A 22,382-nucleotide genomic window follows, 5' to 3' on the forward strand; every position below is an offset into this window, starting at 1 on the left:
AGTGAAAAGCAAAGAGACTGACATTTGAGCAATTTAAACCCTCCAAGCATGTGGAAGTACTTTTAATTTCCACTGCTACAATCTAAGTTCCAAAGAACAGAACAGTTTGCAGGCTTCCTGCTTCCCTTCACCTGCTGGGGACACTATGTGAAGATAGTTATTAGATGCACTACATTCTAGGCAATCCCAAAAACATAGTATGAAGCTGTCATCAACTTGCAAAACCGTCTGGGAGGCCACTCAGCTGTTAAATGTCTAAGTTTCAGATGCAATTCAATCCCTTCCCATGGCTATCAATGAACATACTATAAGATACTCTGCGTAAGAAATTCTTTCCAATTATGGGATTAAGACAAATAAACTTTATTGAAGAGCAGAAACAAGTTAAGCACACTATCACAATTTTCCTGTCAAACCTTTACATCCTTTATCTTTGATAACCAACTTAGTGACCAATAGTTAAATGTCCCACAGTATCCCTAGGAAACTTACAGGTCCGATTTTCTTCTTTTTTTTTTTTTTTTATAAAGAGAGAGGGAGAGAGGAGGGAGGGAGGGGGAGAGAGAAAAAGAGAGAGAGAGAGAGGGAGAATTTTTAATATTTATTTTTTAGTTCTCGGCGATACAACATCTTTGTTGGTATGTGGTGCTGAGGATCGAACCCGGGCCGCACGCATGCCAGGCGAGCGCGCTACCGCTTGAGCCACATCCCCAGCCCACAGGTCCGATTTTCTGACAGAGGCTCCTGTTTTCTCACTCACCCAAAGTTAATAGTGACATGGATATACAACATAAGCCCTTAGAGGATCTAGACAAAGGAGTATAAGGCAGCCCTCATAACGTGGCTCACTGTATTGGAGACTGCTCAGGCATACTATTTCTTTTGCCCTCAGCTAAGAGAACTCCCTGAACTATTCTCAGGTCCACCTACAAGGAAAAGCACAACATCTTTTAAGGTTAATATCTTAACTTTTACAGAACGGAAAAATGAAAATGTACTTAGGAAACACTCTAAGGAATGCTTGAAATGCTAAACCTAAAAAACACTGTAGGGTTGGGAATGTGCCTCAGTGATAAGAGTACTTGGCTAGCATGCTCAAGGCCCTGGCTTTAATTCCCGGCACTCCCAGTGGTAGAGTGCTCACCTAGCAGCACTGCAAAAACAACAACAAGCTGGAGATATAGCTCAGCTGGCAGAGTTCGTGCTTTGCATGCACAAGGCCCCAGATTCAATCCTCAGCACCAGAAAACACCAACAACGTAACAAATACAGGACTATCATATGATCCCGCAATTCTTATTCTGGGTAGATGCCAAAAAGAAGCAAAAGTGGCATTATGTGCAACAAAGAAAAAGTAGAGCTGGGCACAGTGGCACACACCTGTAATCCCAAGCATTTGGGAAGCTGAGGCAGGAGGATCTTAAGTTCCAGGACAGCCTCAGCAATTTAGCAAGACCCTGTCTCAAAATAAAAAGCAGAAAAAGACTAGGGTTGTAGTTCGGTGGTAGAGCAACCCTGGGTTCAATTCAAAGTATCCACTCACCCACTCCTCTAAAGAAAAGGAAAAGGAAAAAGACAATGAAAGGGGAACTACAACTAAAGTGTCCACCAACAGATAAACTGATAAACAAAATGTGGCACATAAACAAAATGGGAAATTATGTGGCCTTAAAAGGAAGGAATTCTGACACATGCTACAAGACAGATGAAACCTGAAGACACTGTGCTAAGTAAAATGACCAAAATTTTGTAGTTTCCTAAGAGGTTTTGTTTTGTTTTTTTTTATTGTAGTGGGGACTAAACCCAGAGGTGCTCTCCACTGGGTTACATCCCCGGCCCTTTTTATTTTATTTTGAGACAGGGTCTCATTAAGTTGCCCAGGCTGCCCTCAAATATATGATCTTTCTGCCTTGGTCTCCTAAATTGCTGGGCATGTGCCCCTGCACCTAGCAATAAGAGCTTTAATAGATATAATATAAATTTTACCACCCCTATCCTGTGAAATAGTTCATATCATCATCACTCCTGTTTTATAGATGATAGAAAGAGGTCCAGAATGGCTGGGGATACAGCTCAGTTGGTAGAGTGCTTGCCTCGCATACACAAGGCCCTGGGTTCAATCCCAGTACCACAAAAAAAAAAAAAAAAAAAAAAAAAGAGGTCCAGAAAAACTAAAACTAAGTAATTTGTTCAAGGTCATGTAGTGAATGGTAAAGACAAAAATTAGAACTCTAGTTTTTCTAATTCAAATTTCCATGCTTCTTTCATGATGTGTTCTCTATTTACCTCCATAGTAGCTTTTGCTGTAACTCTAAAAGAAGGAGGTATTATGGTATGGAAGAAAGAGCTCTAGGCTTAGAGTTGGATGGCCTACTATTATCTGTTTTACCACAATTCAAGATCTATAGGCTCAGTTTCCTCAGTGGGAAAAAGTATATTTTAAGAAACATATGACAAGGGCTGGAGTTGTGGCTCAGTGGTAGAGTGCTCACCTAGCATGCACGAGGCACTGGGTTCGATCGTCAGCACCACATAAATGTAAAATAAAGATATAGTGTCCACCTAAAACTTACAAAAAATATTAAAAAAAGAAACATATGACATAATCTATAGAGTTTGAAGATTAAAAAGATAGTATATGGGGCTGGGGATGTGGCTCAAGTGGTAGCGCGCTCGCCTGGCATGCGTGCGGCCCGAGTTCGACCCTCAGCACCACATACCAACAAAGATGTTGTGTCTGCCGAGAACTGAAAAATAAATATTAAAAATTCTCTCTCTCTCTCTCTCTCTCTCTCTCTCTCTCTCTCCCCCCCCCCTCTCTCTCTCTCTCTCTCCCCTCTCTCACTCTCTCTTTAAAAAAAAAAAAAAAAAAGATAGTATATGAAAGGGCAGCACAAAGTCTGGCAATGATAAAAACAGATGTTAGAAAGAAAAAAAGGTAAACTTCTGTGCTTAGTATTTTCCATGATCTAGACTCAGTGTGATAAATTCAAATATATCTTTCCAGTAATCTCTTGAGAAAAGTGATAGGTCTCTTTTTTTTTTTTTTTTTTTTTTTTTTTGCTACTTTAGGCATACATTCTAATTCATTAGCAACAATGAAAATGATGTGATTATTCTCTGCAGCAAGCTCATCAGAGAAGTTGGAGGAATGAAAATAAAAGTAGAGGCCTGACAGAGTGATGCAAAGCAAAAGAAGAGGTCATGGTTAGGGCGTTTTCCCCCAAGGTTTAGCCCAATTTTATCTCCATTATTCAGAAAAAGGAGAGGTCAGCCAGGTGTGGTGATGCACACCTATAATCCCAGCTACTCAAGAGGCTGAGGCAGGAGGATCACAAGTTCAAGACTAGCCTCAGAAACTCAGTGAGACCCTATCTCAAAATAAAAAATAAAAACGTCTGGAGATGTACTTTGGTGGGAAAGCGCCCTGGGTTCAATACCCAGTATCCCACCCCACCCTCAACAACAACAACAACAACAAAAAAAAAAAAAAAAGGAAAGAAAAAAGGAGAGACCCGGAGCTTTAACCATCAAGCAAACTGTTTGATGGGTCGGTGGAGAGAATAAGGACAGCAGCCAACCCAGAAACCACTGAAAGGAAAGCTAGAGATAAAGCAAGCATAGAGGAATGTGATCAAGGAAATAGGCCCCAAATGAAAAGAAGCTGCCAGAAAAGCCTATGTAAATACACAACATAAATTATACCCATATGCACTTCATTCTCTAGCACAGAACTTTGTGCTTCCTTCAAACACCCACATTTGTCATACTGCCCTTGGGGTCACAAAGAAATATTTGGAAGAAGACAGTTTATAGTTCCTGATTCTTACTGAAATTCACATTTATCATAAGACTTCACCACAGTGTCTAGATTATTTGCTAGATATAGATATGCATTTATTTGTGAGATTTATAAAATTGTGTTTGCTGCAAAATGTCTCTGGGGACAGGTAAGGAGTCCAACCTTCATTGCAATCTTGTTAGCACATCTCACCCCCTGCTCCCTCAGCCCAGCCCTCCTCACACACAAATTTTACACTTCTTCTTTTATTCTCAGAAGTGCCAAGCACTGTAGTAAATAACTGCAGGGACAGGACATTTTACCTTAAAAAAAAAAAAAAAAAAAAAGAGAGAGAAAGGAAAAATAAATATACAGAAACAAACATCACACCCCAGCTCTGTCACATTAGAATCTATAACCAAGTTGTAAATGTGCATTACTATTATGGGAATTTCTGGAAAGGCTTACATCTGGAGCTAAATCAAGTTCCCCATCTGTTGGATTTGCCTCTTTTACTCAACATTAATTTTTTTAATTGTTTGTAAAAATGATTTAATAACTATTGAGAAATGGAAAATCATAGGCACAAAGGGAAGAAGGAAGAAAAGTCAGATTTAGGTCTCATGATAGCAAAAGCACTTTCTCCTCTCCACTTATTGGCAGCTCACTCCTGTGAGTAAAATGCTTCTTCAAGACTGTGACCACATCTGACATAATTTCATCCAACATATACAGTACCATGTAACTGCCTTGCTGTTTCATAAGGAATCTAAAATCACTTAGCCCTATGTCCAGACTCCATTTGCTTCTCTTTACCACAAATAGAAACAGCACATATAGTAAAATGTCAAAGTTCTAGATCCCTATGAGTCATCCACTAAAGTCATAAAGAACAGCAGAAGAAATCTTCAGAAAAAAACTTTCAGATGACTTATACACAGAAAATACTTTGGCAGCTAAGATGCCTGAAAAGGGCTTGCAACCATCTCTTGGTAGAAAATTCACAGAACAGCCAGCACTTCGAGCTGTTTCAATATGATCAAATGAAAACCTCATGTACTCCTGCTTTTCTTGATCAAGTACCACAATTTCTTCCACTCCTACAGACACCAGAGCTTAAAATAGCAGTAGTGTTCAATGCATTCTACTTAGAAAGGTACAATAAACCTCAGAATGAGTCAAGAACTCTGAAAGAAAAAAATTTTCATTTCTTACCTGATATTAACCAATGCATGGGTCACCTTGCTAGCTGCTTCCTTCCATTGGCCTGCATTAGTAGAAAGCCTCAGGACTGTAAAGAAGCAAAGAACACAGATCTGTCAAACCCCTGATATAAAACACAAATATGAGGAATGAAAACAAATCTCAAAATAGCACTATTAGAATAACCAAACAAAGCCTGTGCCAATCTTCTGTTACAAACATCCTCAGCCTAGAGAAAAATATAAGGGCTTATAGAATCCTTTCAGCTATATTCTTTACAAATTTTCTTCTCTAACTTCTTATTTTCTATCAAAATACTCTAGCCAATCTGTCTTGGGTTGCACTCCATCTGCCACTCCATAATAACAGGGTTCCAGTAGTTTTTTTGGGGTTTTTTTTTGATGGGGCCGGGGGGGGGGGGGAAATGGGGTTAACTGGGGATTGGATTGAACTCAGGAGAACTTTAACTCTGAAACTCTGAACTACATCCCCAAAACTTTATTTTTTATTTTGAAACAGGGGTCTCACTAAGTTGCTGAGGGTCTCACTAAATTTCTGAGGGTAGCCTCAAACTTGTGATCCTCTGCCTCCCATCTCTCAGTTCTCTGGGATAATAGGCATATGCCACTGCACCCAGCTCCAAAACTTAGTTTTTATTTTCTTTTAAAATATAGTCTGGAGTGATAATTTGAGGGTAAACTGGCTTCCATACTTGTCATTTCTCTAGTGGCATGGGCTAATTTAGTGGAACTGGCTAAGTTGGTGTTCCCTCCAGCTCCAGGTATATCTTTCCAAACCTAAAGGCATACCCTCAAACAGGGAAAATAAATTTTCCAGATAGAGGGCAGTCATGTTTCAATCAAGGAATACTTTTTTTTTTGGTAAGTCTGACTTAATTGTGTGACCCGTAGAATGAATCAACAGGAAGATTCTTCCTTACCTGATTAAACTCTCTCTCTTTCCCAAACTCACCCATGGGAGAAAAAAAATAACAGAAATACAAAACTAAACATATCCTATGCCAGCTATTCTCTTCAGAGTCACATATTGAAGTATGCAACTTAGAAAAAAGACAAAACAGCTCAAGTGCTCCTTTTAAAATAACAAGAACTTGCTAGGTACTTCAATTATATATTTTAATGAATGACTCACTAAAAAGAAGTAAATAAAGAATTTACTACATGCCAGACACTGGACAAAGTTAGATTGTATGCAATATGACAAACAGATAAGGAAACTGAGATTCACAGGAAACAAGTAATTGAGATCCTTCACACAAATTGCAAGTGATAGAGGTAGAATTTGAACCTAGAGGGAATTACTCTAGAACCAGTGTTTATGCAGAGAAATTAGTAGTTAAAAAGCATGATCTCTGGGGCTGAGATTGTAGCTCAGTGGTAGAGCACTTGCCTAGCATGTGTAAGGCACTGGGTTCAATTCTCAGCACCACATATAAATAAATAAAAAATAAAGGTCCATTGACAACATATATATATATACACACACACACACACACACACACATATATATATATGTTCATATATATACACATATACATATGAAGAATTAAGTGAGCTAATACCTATAAAGTTCTTAGATTAGTGACTGCCATAGAGCCCTGAAAGTTTTAGACATTGTTGATTTCAATAGACTGCCTCCCAAATGAATGAATGAATGAATGAATGAATCTACCTAAGACTTTCCAAAGGAAGGAAGGAAAGAAAGAGGGCCTAACATTAAGAAATGTGTGATCAAGTAGTAGACACCTATAACCCTTCAACTTGGGAGGCTGCGGCAGGAGGATTAAATTTGAGGCCAGCCTCAGCAATTTGGCAAGACCCTATCTCAAAGTAAAAAATAAAAAGGACTGGGAATGTAACTCAGGGTTTTAAAGTGTTGCTGGGTTCAATCAAAAAGGAGAAAGAAAGAAATGTATGATCAGTTTGCATAGGAATGTCATACTGAATACCATCACCATATGCTCCTGATCCAGGATCCCAAGCAAGAAGAATAGCAGCAGTAGCTCTATCAGAGGGAAGGCCTGGGGCTGTGATCAGTTAACAAAACTCATCTGGCTGTTCTGCATCTGTTCTATCAATGCCTCCATTTTATAAATACATGTAATTTTATAAAAGAGAAGACAAGATGGAAGCCTTAATAAAACATTATCAGAGTGCTGCTTTTCTAATTTATACGGCTGACTGCAAGAAAAATTGGGATAGTTTCAAGTTAGGGTTCTCCATTCCGAATTCAGGTTCCACTTATTGTATATGCAAATTTATTCATGAAATGAACCACATTGCTTCAACAGGTCAGACATGTCTTTTTCAACTCAAATGTGAAGATTACTTAGATGCATTGATTTTTTTTTACTAGATCATAAGTTTTCTGATTATAGGGACCTAAACATATATGGAATTGTAGTACACACCTATAACCTTATATGAATATATATGAACTGAATTGTCCCTCTTCAAATTTTAAGAGGTGTTTAACTTGCCCACAAATTATTTCTCCAAAATATCCTGTCAGCTCTGTTCCTTAGTGGATGGGCAACCATATGACCTCACCATGAAATTCTTTTAGTAATGCCATTAGGTTTTTTGGGGGGTGGGGAGGAGAGTATCAGGGATTGAACTCAGGGGCATTCTACCATTGAGCCACATCCCTAACCCTATTTTGTATTTTATTAGAGACAGGGTCTCACTGAGTTGCTTAGCTCCTCACTAAATTGCTAAGGCTACTTTTGAACTCGAGATCCTCCTGCCTCAGCCTCCCGAGTCGCTGGGGTTACAAGCATGCACCACCGAGCCCAAATGCCATTGGTTTCTATGTTCTCTACTAAATGTAAAAAAGAAAATTATTTCAAAATGCCTTAAATGCCTCGGACTAAAGCAATCATTTGTGTAGTAAATTATGTTATACAAAAATTACATATTATGTAGCCATTAAAACAGAGACTTAGGGCTGGGGATGTGGCTCAAGCGGTAGTGCGCTCGCCTGGCATGCGTGCGGCCCGGGTTCGATCCTCAGCACCACATACCAACAAAGATGCTGTGTCCGCTGAGAACTGAAAAATAAATGTTGAAAATTCTCTCTCTCTCTCCCCTCTCTCTTAAAAAAAAAAACACAGAGACTTAAAAAATAAGTAAGGGAGTTGTGGGGTTAAGCATTGGCTTGGCTAGCATGATTTCAATCTCTGGTACAGCAACAAAAAAAAAAAAAAAGGAGGAGGAGAAGAAGAAGGTGGAGAAGAAGCAGGAGAAGGAGGAGGAGGTAGAGGGGAGGAGGAGGAGTAGGAAGAGAAGAAGGAGGAGGAAGAGGAGGAGGAGAAGGAGGAGGAAGAGAAGGAGGAGAAGGAGGAAGAAGAGAGAGAAAGAGGAGGAGGAAAAGGCAGAGGGAAGAAGAAGAGGCAAGAGAAGGAGGGGAGGAGGAGAAGAAAAAGAGGAAGAGGAGGAGGAAGAAAAAGAAGGGGAAGAGAAGGAGGAAGAAAAAGAAGGGGGAGGAGGGAAGGGGGAAGAGGAAGAGTAGTATTTAAGTTAAAAACACAAAATTTAAAAAATAAAGCCAGAATGATGGCACACACCTATAATCCCAGCAACTCACGAGGCTAAGGCAGGAGGACTGCAAATTGGAGCTCAGCCTCAGCTGAGACCCTGTCTCAAAATAAAAAATAAAAAGGACAGGGGATGTAGCTTAATGATAAAATGGCTCTGGATTCAATCCCCACTATCAAAAAAACCCACAAAATAATATATTATGATTACAACTATATTAAACTATGTGTGCATGTGAAGCAATATACAACATGAAAATTATTACATAATAGTACTAGAATCAGGGGCTGGGGTTGTGGCTCAGTGGTAGAGTGCTCATCTAGCATGCACAAGGCACTGGGTTTGATCCTCAGCACCACATAAATGTAAAATAAAGATATTGTGTCTACCTAAAACTAAAAAAAAAAATAAAATATTTTAAAAAATAATACTAGAATCAAAGGTTTAAAAGATTTAAAAATTTTTCCTGTGTTCTTTCTTTAGTATTGGTAATTATCCCTCTTTGTAAAAATGGGGAAAAAAAAAGGTTCAAAACAGGATGCGATTTATGGTTCAGGCCAGCTCCTATAGAAGTCCTTCCTATTACAGTAGACTGCAATAAAATAATACCATAGGGGGCTGGGATTGTAGTTCAGTGGTAGAGTGCTTGCCTAGCACACATGAGGCACTAGTTTCAATCCTCACCACCACATAAAAATAAATAAAATAAAGGTATTGTGTCCACCTACAACTGAAAAAAAAATTTTTAATAATACCATAAGAACATTAAGCAAGTGCCTTTATCAAAAATATCTCAGTAATGCCAGGCATGGTGGTACATGCCTGTAATCCCAGCAGCTTGGGAGGCTGAGACAGGAGGACTGAAAGTCCAAAGTCAGCCTCAGCAACATCAAGGCCCTAAGCAATTCAGTGAGATCCTGTCTCTAATAAAATACAAAATAGGGCTAGGGATGTGGCTAAGTGGTTGAGTGCTCCTGAGTTCAATCCTTGGTATACACACACACACACACACACACACACACACACACACACACCAAAAAAAAAAAAAGGTATCAGTAAACTGTGTTCTGCTAGCCATGATGAGATCACAAGACACAATTTACCCTCCTCCCTTAAAACACTGGGCAAAATATATGAAACAATGGTTATCAGACACTGGAAAACAGGCAAGATGGAGCTGTGATACCTGACAGATGGAAAACAAACATGCACCCTATGATTATCCCAACTAATTACATGGAGAAGTTTCCAAGTAGCAGGGAGGAGGAACCTAAACAGAAACCAGAAGTCTTGCCAAATTGAAGACAGAGATCAGCCTTTGGAAAGGACAAGGCATCTAGAAAGTATGGGGCAAAGAGCTGGCAAGGAGGGATTTTGACAGAAAGCTCTAGAGATCTGTGGACAAGTTACTTATGTCTCTTGCTGAGCCCTAATGTGTACATATGGAAAAGGAAACTACCCAAGGCTGAGGACAAACCATGGGAAAGGAGGGATTGGGGAGCTCATGGCAGGCTCCACCAGCAGGAGTGAAAAGACCTACTAATATATGGAGTATCAATCAGGTAGACTCTGCAAACGGGTACTGCATTAGTAACGGAGTCAAGTTATCCTACATTAAAAGTTGTTCTTGACCTGCCCTCAACCCTTAAAAACAAACCTTGAAAGAATCAAACTGTTTCCACATCACATAACCACATTCCAGAACAATGCCCAACATTAAAGTAACAATAAAATCCAGCATCCGTATCACAAAAATCACAATGTTTATGACCCAAAACAGGAGAAGAATCAAGCAACAGAAAACAGATTTGTGGTTGTTAGGGGTTGAGAGTTGACCTCATAAGAGCACAAGGGAAATATTTGGAATGATGAAACACTTATATTTGATTTTAGTGATAATTATACTACTAAATGCATTTGTTAAAATTTAGAACTGTACGTTAAAAAGGGTGAATTTTATCCCAGTGGCTCAGGTGGCTGAGATAGGAGGATTGTGAGTTCAAAGTCAGCTTCAGCAGCTTAGTGAGACCCTGTGTCTAAATAAAATATGAATAAGGGTTAGGGACGTGACTGAGTGGTTAAGTGCCCTGGGTTCAATCCTTGGTACAAATAAAAAAGTGAATTTTACTGTCTATATAAATTATACTTCAAGAAACTTAACTTAAAAAAACTTTTTTTTCTACCACAAGTTTTACCACATTTTAACATGAAATGGGAAGCACTGTTAACAAAATATCGATGGTACTTCAATTAGTAATGTTTTTCCCCCAGTGCTGGGGATAAAACCCAGGGGCACCCTACCACTGAACTACATCCTTAACCCTTTTTTATTTTATTTTTTGGGGTGTCAGGGATTGAACTCAGGGGCAGTCGACCACTGAGCCACATCCCCATCCCTATTTTGTATTTTATTTAGAGACAGGATCTCACTGAGTTGCTTAGGGCCTCGCTAAGTTGCTGAGGCTAGCTTTGAATTTGAGATCCTCCTCTCTCAGCCTCCCAAACTGCTGGGACTACAGGCATGCACTGCCATGTTCGGCTATTTTTTTATTTTGAAACAAGATCTCTAAATTGCCTAGGCTAGCCTCAAACTTGCCATTTCCTGCCTCCTGAGTAGCTTTGATTACAGATGTACATCACTGCACCCAGCGGTTAATGAAAAGTTTTACTTTGCTATTTGTGCTTCCTAATTAAATTTTCATTCCATTGGTAAATGTGGGAATTCATAGATATCATCTCTATCTTGTAGCTGAAGCTACACAAGGGCTTATCCCATTTGACTGGAAAAATGGCCAAGTTGGGCAGGTATGTGAGGCTTTCAAAAAATATCTCTTCCAAACTCACCCTTCCTTTCCTCACTGAAAGTCATTTTTATTCATCTACAGATGAATGCCAAAGCCTCTGAAGCAGTTCTTCAACCTTAGAAAATCCTACATTTTCAGAAAACAAGGATTTTGGTAAAGCCAAGCAGATACAAACCACAACAAGGTACACTGAGCACATCTGGCCAATGAGAAGTCAGTTGAAGGGTTCTCAAAGATGACTTCCTATCTCCTAAAAAAAGAGATGTATCTTGACATTACAACCAAAACTTGCTGTTTTGAGGGGAACTGACTTGATGCTAAAGCTCTTACTTTGAGAATGAGAGAGCAGAGAAATAGAAAAACCTGGGTTCTTGCAGACATTGCTGAGCAACTGATCATACCATTCTAGAATTCTTTCTTTCTTTTTTTGGTATTGGAGATTGAACCCAGGGGCGCTTAACCACTGAGCCACATACCCAGCCCTTTTTATTTTTTATTTTGAGACAGGGTCTCACTAAGTTGCTTAGGGCCTCACTAAGTTGCTAAGGCTGGCTTTGAACTCGTGATCTTACCTCAGCCTCCTGAATTGCTGGCAGGCATGCACCACTGTGCCCACTCACCATTCAAGAATTCTTACAGGTATGATAATTTTTGTTCCTTAGAGTTATTATAAGGTACAATAATTCTCCTATTGTTTGAGATAGTTTAAATCAGAATTTTCTGACACTTGAAGTTGAAACCAACCTACGAATAGCTCAGTTGGTAGAATGCTTGCCTTGCATGCACAAGGCCCTGGGTTCAATCCTCCACACCACTTAAAAAAAAAAAAAAATTCCTCTACTACTCCTCTAAAAGCTAAAGTCTATTATAGAAAAAAATCCTCTCAAGACAACTCATCTTTTCTGCTATTTGCTTCTATTCTTTTTCTTGGTACTTGTTCTAAATCCTCTCTACTTTTCTTATTATGTAGAAGTTCCAAGGCTGGAGTTTTTACAAATATTCTCATCATGAGGGATGAAGCAAACTAATACATAGTGACAGAAAAGAGATCCATGGCTGCCAAGGGATGGGACACAGCAGGTACTGGTAGGGAAAGGAACATTAGAGAAGGGACACAAGGAAGCAAGGACACAAGGAAGGCAATGAATGAACATAATGAATAAAATAATAAATGAAATAATGAACATAATGAATATGTTCATTATCTCAATCACTATGATAATTTCACATATATCAAAATTTATCAAAATATGTATATTTTAAATGTGCAACATTTATTATATATGTTATACATCAATAAAGCTAGTGTCAGGATTTTTAAAATAAGATAGTTTTACTGAGTGGCTTTCTGTTTTTGTCTACAAATATCTTTCCTTACCTTTCAAACTCCAGTTAGGATTCACTAGGCCTTTTTCCCAAATTTGCAGATACATTACCTTATACTCACTGTGGCTGTAAATTTTTAGCGAGCCAATTACTAAAAGCTTTACAAAAAAATGATATTTATCCAATGCCCACTCCTTCTTTAAGTAATACTAAAAATAAAAATACAAAGGTACAGTAAGATTCCTTAAAACTCTGTACTTTCTCAAAGGTGTTATCAGTGGTATGCAAATCGCCATCTCTTACTGGCTTGCAATATACAATATTCCTCTGGAATCCAAGCTCTTCTATTTGCTGGTATCAAATCCCACCCACTCTTTAACCCCCATTTCACCTGCATTTGCTGAATCCAAGACCCTCTTTATCCTCCCTTTCATAGACATCAACAAAATGCTGATAACCAGCTTTGCACTGAGATGAAATCTGAGTTCTAAAGGCAAAATAGCCCACGTGTAGTTTCCTATTGCCTAAGAAGAGGAAACCACTGTACTTCTATGCTGACCAAAGGCATCAACCCACTGGAGTGCAATCTTTTATAATATTTCCCTTTTATTCGCCAAAAAACAGACAGGAAATGGAGAAAGCAGAGCAAACAAAACAAAACAGAAAAATATAGCTTACCCATGGAGTAGAGGTTGTCAAAGCTCTGATGCATGCGGATAATCTCATAGTAAAGTTCATCATAGCTGCTGGGGGTTGGTAGGAATGTGTCGCCATATGTGATAAACATATTAAATAAGTTCACAATCTAAAAAAGAAGCAATAGCCCATATAGAGGCATCAGGCTATGAAGATCAGAAAGGTATTATCAGTGGTATGCAAATCGCCATCTCTTACTGGCTTGCAAGAGCTGACAGTCAAATTTTCAGGGACTGTAAACTGGTTGTAAAACACAGCAATTTATATTAAGAATTCATTCATATAAATGTACAATTAAATAAATTATATTAAAATGAATAAATAATATAAACTTATCACTTCCTAATTATTTTCTTTTACTATGACTTATGATCTTGAGATTAATTTACATCTCTTATAATCTGAGTGGTGAGAATACCATATAATGGTGTGCTACAGTACATATCTTCTCAACTCTGTATGACTCTAATGTCATGTAGATAGCTTGAAATTGGCCATGGTGGGTACAATTCTACAATGGAAATTAGCTTAGTCTACAGATCAGGACTTTTCCCCTTTAAATGTTGAATATCCATAAACAAATAGAGATAGTCAAAAGACATAATGGTATTCTTGTACCCAAAATAACCAACAAACAGGTATTTGTAATGTCCCTCAGAAACCCAGCACAGCCATGACAGAAACACTCATCTGGCTGGGACACCTCTAAATGCTTTGTTATTTACCAATGTAGAGACTACAGTAGTGAAATAAAGTCTCTCAGCTGGAATCAGGCTCACTATTCATACACAGAAATCTGACCTACCCCCATAGCTGCCAGGCAATATACTCTCATGAAGGAAAAAAGAGTTCTATGTTTGTCAAATACATAGGTAAGAGTAGGACACTAGTCTATAGAGATTCTGATCCACAAGGAAAATATATCCAAATTCTCGCTACAGCTCAGTCCCCAGACTACCAACTCCTGTTTCAAATCAGCCCATTTCTGACTTAGAATATGGCTTTCAAAACAGAAATTTTGTATTACTCACCATAAGGGCTAATGTAAAAATGTTGTGTTTGGCCAAAAGTACAGTTTCATTTGACATAAGGAACTTCAGCAAATTTATCAAGGCTTTAAGGGGGGGAAAAAAAAAGATATCAACAAACTATGCAAACCATGATCAATAAAGTTAAATGAAAGCACAGTAGATCTATAGATGTCCCTGTTGTTAGCATGAGTAAGCCTTAGCCACCACGGTGTTTTGTTTTGATTAACAAGTAATAATTATATATATTTATGGGGTACAGTGTGCTATTTCAACTCCAAAGACAGTGTGTACCAATCAGGGTAACCGGCATTTCTATCTCCTTATTATTATTTCTTTGAAGCTTTAGAGCTCCTTTCTTCTAATACTTAACAAGTTATTTTAATCACTCCATTGTGCCACCAAACACTGGAACTTATTCCTTCCATCTGTCTTTGGACTCTTTATACAATGACCCTCTGTCTTTCCCACATCCACTTCTCAACTTCTAGTAACTGCTACTCCACATTTGGATTGACTTTTTAAAACTTTTGTATATCTGAGAGAAGATGTAGTATTTGTCTTTCTGTGCCTGGCTTATTTCATTCAACTGTCCTCCAGTTCCATCCATTTTGCTGCAAATGAAAGGACTTCATTCTTTTTAAGGCTTAATAATAAGTCCATTGTGTATATATAACACATTTTAAAAATCCATTCAACTGGTAATGGGCACTTAAGTTGATTCCATATCTTGACTACTGTGAATAGTGCTGCAATAACATGAGAGTACTTTGGGTTTTTTTGGTGCCAGGGATTAAACTCAGGGGCACTCAAACCCTGAGCCACATCCCCAGCCCTATTTTGTATTTTGTTTAGAGATAGGGTCTCACTGAGTTGCTTAGCACCTCACCATTGCAGAGGCTGGCTTTGAACTCGATTCTCCTGTCTCAGCCTCCCAAGCTGCTGGGATTACTGGCATGTGCCACTGCACCTGGCTACAGGTTATCTTTTTGATAATGACAATTTAATTTCCATTGGACATATACCCAGAAGTAAGACAGTTGGTAGATCTATTTTCAGGTTTTTTTTTTTTTTTTGTAGTTGTAAATGGACAGAATGCCTTCGTTTATTTTTGATGTGGTGCTGAGGATCGAACCCAGTGCCTCACACATGCTAGGCAAGCGCTCTGCCACTGAGCCACAGCCCCAACCCCTATTTTCAGTTTTTTGAGGAACTCTCATATGATCCTCCATAATGGCTATACTAATTTACATTACCCCACAGTGTATACTAATTTACATTATCCCACCCCTCTTGTCCACATCCTCCCACCATTTGTTATTTTTTTCCTTTTGATAGAAGTTATTCTAATTGGAATGAGATATCTCATTGTGATTTTTGATTTGCATTTCTCTGATGGCTAATGTAACTGCGCATTTTTCATATATTTGTTGATCATTTGTATTTCTTCTTTTGTGAAATGTCTATTCAAATCATTTGCTCTTTGTTTTTTTAATTTGTTTTTTGCTGCTAGGAACTGAACCCAGGGCCTGGTGTATTCATGTTCTACCACTGAATTACACCCTTAGTCCCCTGTGCATTTTTTAACTGAATTACTTTATTGTTATTAAGGTTTTTGTTTGTTTCATTTTGTTGTTAGTTCCTTATCAATTCTGAATATCAATCCTTAACAAATGAATAGTTTGCAAATATTTTCTCCCATTTTGTAGGCTATCTCTTTATCAACTGATCATTTCCTTCTTAGTTTAACATAATCCCATCTGTCCATTATGCTTTTGTTGCTTATGATTTGGGGGTCTATTATCTCAAGTCTTTTAAAGAGCAGATTAAGGACTGGGGGGTATAGCTCAGCAAAAGACTGTTTGACTAGCATATGCAAAGCCTGATTAATCCCTAGCAACAACCAAAAAATAGATAACGTTGGTATAAAGTAAGCACTAACCTCCCCAGGCCCACATCTGCTTATCTGCTCATATAAAGTTTTAAAAAACCTACTTCGTTTCACCATTTCTTAAGTAGCAATTAAGCTCAGAAATCTGACTATAAAACTGACATCTCAGTGTTCCAAATTTACTCCTACACAGTGATTTCCTCATCAAATTTCCTCAATTTACAGGTAAAAATGAGGGTCCTCTTACACCTCAAGCTGCTAAGCATCTAATGTTAAAAAGTTTTAGTCATATTATCTGTTTCAAACATCATTGCTATCCATTCTAACTGGTCACCATATATGGTAACAATACTTAGAACTTCCACTCTAAGTGGTAAGGTAGCTAATGAAGAAAAAAAAAGTACTTAAGTGTTAAGCTATTCAAATAGAAGTGAAGTTTGCTCTATCTCTCTTGACAGTGAAAATATTGACTGAAAATATTTCCTCTGCCTTGCAACCCTTAGTGAGGGGAAGGGATTGCTAAAACTGAGTAATCTCAGTAAAGAAAATGACTTCAAGTCCCTAGGTTAACAGTACAGTTTTAAAGACATTTTTGCAAACAAGTGCTAAACATAAAGCAAATTCTCAGTTGCCTTACATTCATTCACCTAGGACATCTGTCCATGGAATGAATCCTGCTTCTGAACCTATCTTGACTAATGCTACTGTACATATTCCCCTTCTTGATAGGACACAATTCAGAAGGGGGTCAGCAACTTAAAGCATTCTGTGGTCTGTTTTCTTGTCCTCATACCTCCCTCCTTCCACAGATGAAAAAAAAAAAAAAACCTGATCTCTCCTTTTCTAAAACCATATCTATTTCTTTGCCAGCAAAAAATTCCATTCTCTGGGCTGGGGATGTGGCTCAAGCGGTAGCCTGGCATGCGTGCGGCTTGGGATCGATCCTCAGCACCACATACAGACAAAGATGTTGTGTCCGCCAAAAACTAAAAAATAAATATTAAAAAAAAATTCTCTCTCTCTCTCTCTCTCTCTAAAAATAAAAATATTAAAAAAAAATTCCATTCTCCCATGCTGCCTGAGCTTTGTTTTAAGTTAACTACTCTTAGAGATGTGTGCTTTGATTTGGAACAGCAGGGAAGGATCAGTAGGAGTAAGACTCCATAGACATTGCTGCCCATCATACAACAATTCTCTCCCCTAGTTACCTAACAGCACAGGTATAATAAACAAACAGCAGGCTGGCCAGTTATGATAGCACATGCCCGTAATCCTAGCTACTCAGGAGGCTAAGGCAGGAAGATCACAAAATTGAGGCAGCCTGGACAACTTAGCAAAACACTGTCTCAACATAAAATTTTAAAACAAAGGGCTGGGGATACATCTCAGAGATACAGTGATTGTCTAACATATGCAAGGCCTTGAGTTCAATCCCAGTACTTAAAACAAAGGAGAGAAAAAATATATATATCAGGCAAGGAAAGTACAAGAGTCTGGTTGTACCTACCTTCTGTTTCTAAAGCCTAAATTTTCCCCTCAAATGAAATAGGACATGCTAGAATTGAAGGAGGCAGGCATCCTCCTTTACGAACTTTTTACCCCTGCCCTGATGTAAGTTCTCTATGATTTTATGATCAGGCAAATGACAGACAGCTGCCCTTTTTTTTTTTTTTTCTTTTCAGTCCTGGGGATTGAACCCAAGGCCTCAAGCATGCTAGGCAGGCACTCTTAACACTGAGCTACAGCCCCAGTTGGCATTTTTATGGTATCTGTTAACAAGTGATCTTGTTAGATGAACTGCAAAAAAGAAAAAAGAAAGAAAGGGGGAAAAAAGGCTCCACAGGAATCCATTCTGGTTCACACATAGCTTGCTTAGCCTGGAGCAGGGAAATGAAGATAGATAGTTAAGAATCCACATAAAAATGACTATCCCTAGCTCAAATGTCTCTCCTGATGAAGATCACCTTGCTGAGTGAGTTAGGGGCTACTACTTTACCCCCTTAACCCAATGTTCTGACAAACTCTCTGAATCAGACTCCATAAACTCACAGGCACAGAGAAAGGGCTGGGTAGCTCACAGAGAAAGGGCTGGGTAGCACACACGGCTTTTGTCCTCAGCACGCACACAGAACAAAGATGCAGGCTCAGCAGTAGATATGTGGTAATTAAGGGGCAGGAAACCTGGAGAAAAGGAAGCAGAAGTAATGATTTATTACTCCTCTGCTTGCCTACTGTTAGTCTTGATCTCTGGGATTCAGAGTCAGAAATGACAAAGTGATAAATATGAGGAGGAGAAGAGAGCAATTTTGGCACAGGTCAAATGGCAACCTGTGTCCCAATGGCCAGAGACATCAGCAGAGTCAAAGAGTCTTGAGGAGGATCCAGCACTGTGATTCTCTAAGAGTCAATACTGTGGGACTTGTGTTCTGTGCCTGATAACTCAGGCCAGACACCACTACCCCTAAAAGCCACCTGGAAATAGTAACACTCTAGAGGGATTTCAACAGGAAGCTAAAATCACACACAAACACACACACACACACACACACACACACACACAAATTATCTTCAAGAGAGAATGCCCCCCAAATATTCTACAAAACAGTGCTTTTCTCTTTCATTTTCTCCCTCATTCACACTCATGATCATATCAACTGTTCAGTATCCTATATGCTACTATACATATTCCCTCCCTCCCTCCCTCCCTCCCTCTTGCTCTCTCTCTCTCTCTCTCTCTCTCTCTCTCTCTCTCTCTCTCTCTCTCTCTCTTCCCACTCTGACCTGATGATACAACAGAAGTTCTAATTCTGTGAAGCTCTGACAGCTGAGTATGGATTTTTAGAATTAGACCTTAGAGGTCATTCAATCCAATTTCCTCATTTTTGGATAAGAAAACCCCATACCTCATTACACTCCACCTCATCCTTGCTAGTGACTAAGCTGGGATTAAAAATTGGCTTCTTGTTTATAGTATTCTCTCTACCCTTTCCATTAAGAATAAATAAACACATTGGGGATATGGCTCAAGTGGTAGCACGCTCGCCTGGCATGCGTGAGGCACTGAGTTTGATCCTCAGCACCACATAAAAATAAAGATATTGTATCCACCTAAAAAAAAACCTAAAAAATATTTTAAAAAAGAATAAATAAACAAGGGTACTAGATCAAGTTGAATATAAAAACAGCTTATTATAAATGGTGTGCTCCAGGTTATTATCATGTTCTTGGTTCCTCTTTTCTGCTTATTAAATCACAGGTGTTTATTACCTTCCTACTACTGTCAACACTGGAGAACACCTAGTAGCTTAGCTCAGCAGGAGCCACTTCAGCAGGCCCTCTCATTTTTATGAGCCCTGTCTCATCTGTACATCTCCCCTTTCACACATCTCTTTCCCCTTCTTTGTCTATCTTTTGTTTAAGTACATAATTACCAACTAAAACTAGTCTTAATTTGCAAACTCCAGGGTTGCCATCTTCAAAATTATATGATGCACCCAGAATGTGACTGGATATGGGCTTTACAGGGAGCCTGATTCCCTCTTTTTTATGCAAAATCAGAAACAAAAGAAAAACAAAATGCATTTTAGCAATTCCTAACCAGGTTTATTCATAAGCTATTATACAGAGCTTTGCACAAGGCTTAGACAGCAGGTCAAAGAAGAATATGCCCTCGTGTCAGGGACAGTTTCAAGGACAGCAGAGAACTGACACTCAGGCTCTCAGTGGTGCCAACACACAAGCAAGACAAAACTCATGCTGGCTTGCTCCTGGCTCACCCTCCTCCACACAGACACATTTTTATAAAACTGCCCTTGATCAGTTTGTCCACTTAATGCCATGTGGGCACATGACCAGCCAAACTGTTTCAAGGATAGTCACAGAAGTAGCATTACACAGAGGCAAGAGTTAAGATAACTATAAAAGATAAGGTGTTAGTTGTATAAACATAGTATTGTTAGTCAAATGTCTGTAAGAATTTGCTATCAAGTACAGTACATGTTGTAGCCATTAAGAAGATATGAGGTGGGCTGGGGATGTGACTCAAGCGGTAGCGCGCTCGCCTGGCATGCGTGCGGCCCGGGTTCGATCCTCAGCACCACATACAAACAAAGATGTTGTGTCTGCCAATAACTAAAAACTAAATATTAAAAAATTCTCTCTCTCACTCTCTCTCTCACTCTCTCTTTAAAAAAAAAAAAGAAGATATGAGGTACAAGATGTACTTTCATTCTCTCTCTTTAACACTTTGTTTATCATGTTTCTCACTATTAAGTAATAGTTTTTTTTAAAAATCAGGAGGCTAGGGATATAGCTCAGTGGTAGGACTTGCCTAGCAAGCACAAGGCTCTGGGTTCAATCTCCAAAAAGGATAAAATAAATAAATCAAAGGAAGCAGTAGCTAAGGGGGTGAAACCTCTTCTCCACCAAAGGCCTGACTCTTTTCAAAGGAGGACTTTATGTTACAGGAACTCAATACTGGGTAAACAATTTGGTTCAATGGTGATAACTCCTCAAAAAAGAATGGCATAACTTATGGAAAACATTCTTTTGGATAAGAATGAGCTTATTGAATCTCATTATGGATAAGATCATCAAAGCTCTAAGAGACAATGTCCATAGGCCCCATATTCCATAGCCTAGGGAGTGGACTGCCTCCAAATACCAATGCCAGACAGATCAATCCTATAGGAATGCATTATTTCCTCCCAGAGCGACAACCAGGGTTAATAACTTCCAGAAGTCCACAAAGAATATCTCAAACCTTGTTCCTTTCTACTGCCTTCTACTGCCTACTTTAAAGAGACACTTAAAATCACCTGCTTTAGGGCTGGGGCTATAGCTCAGTGGCAGAGCGCTTATACCTAGCATGTGTGAGACACTGAGTTTGATCCTTATCACCACATAAAAATGAAACAAATTAAATAATGGCATGCTGTCCATCTACAACTACAAAAAAAATCACCTGCTTTAAAGTGCATTCATCTCTTCAAAGTAAGAAATATGGTTATAAATGATAAGAAAGGTAACATTTATTAGGTACCTCCTGGGAACTGGGCATTATATAAAGCACTTGAAGTACACTATTGTCACTGAACCTTCTAACTATCTGATGAAGTAGATATTATCATTCCCATTTTAAAGATGAGCAAACTGGAATTCAGAAAGGTTAAATAACAGTCTAACAGCTTGGGGAGTAGAGGCAGGAGGATGGCGAGTTCAAAGTCAGACTCAACAACTTAGCAAGGCCCTAAGCAATGTAATGAGCCTCTGTCTTTAAATAAAATATAAAAATGGGTTGAGTATGTGGCTCAGTGGGTTAGGCACCCCTGGGTTTAATCCCTGGTACCAAATAAAGAAAGAAAGGTTGGTGCTAAATCACATTAAAGGGGCTGGGGATGTGGCTCAAGCCGTAGTGCGCTCGCCTGGCAAGCATGCGGCCTGGGTTCGATCCTCAACACCACATACAAACAAAGATGTTGTGTCCACCGAAAACTAAAAAATAAATATTAAAAAATTCTCTCTCTCACTCTCTCTTTAAAAAAAAGTTACAAAAAAATAAATCACATTAAAGGCAACACACTGAGGAGAAGGTTGAAGACTTCTACTGAGGTCTGTGAAATTGTACTGGTTCCACTTAAACTTCAATTAAAAATTTTTTTGTTGTTGTTGGGAAAGGGTAAGTTAGCTATCTAGGGCCAATACTTACTTTGCTATCACAAAAACCATCATTTGTTCAGAATTCCACCAATCAGTCCCCTGCATATAAAAGTGGCCAAGAGAAAAATCCTATGAGCTCTGCATTCATCTCTTCCCTAAGTGTCTCAGGATTTCACTCCACTGGCCTGCAATACTTTAACCTCACACTCTCAAAATACATGAAGTAGAATGCAAGGACTCAGACAGACATTCTGTATACCTGTATTTATAACAGAATTATTCACCATAGCCAAAATAACCTAAGTGTCCATCAATAGATGAATGGATAAACAAAATAGGGTATTTATATTATATATAACAGAATATTATTCAGCCTTAAAAAAGTAAGGAAATTCTGACAATATGCTACAATATGGATGAACCTTAAAGATGTGATGA

At 38.7% G+C, this 22,382-nt stretch overlaps 1 protein-coding gene across 1 annotated transcript in view; it reads right to left on the reverse strand.

Moving 5' to 3' along the window:
- ARMH3 (armadillo like helical domain containing 3) overlaps positions 1-22,382 on the reverse strand; it is a 194,564-nt gene that overhangs the window by 88,299 nt on the left and 83,883 nt on the right. Inside the window, exons 21-23 of the mRNA XM_081268320.1 lie at positions 14,399-14,481; positions 13,350-13,476; positions 4,997-5,072 (exon numbers count right to left, since the gene is read on the reverse strand). Coding sequence (XP_081124446.1) covers positions 4,997-5,072; positions 13,350-13,476; positions 14,399-14,481 — 286 coding nt within the window. The remainder of the gene's footprint in view (positions 1-4,996; positions 5,073-13,349; positions 13,477-14,398; positions 14,482-22,382) is intronic.

Source organism: Spermophilus citellus, assembly GCF_964194105.1.
Source record: "Spermophilus citellus genome assembly, chromosome: 15".
Taxonomy (NCBI): Eukaryota; Metazoa; Chordata; class Mammalia; order Rodentia; family Sciuridae; genus Spermophilus; species Spermophilus citellus.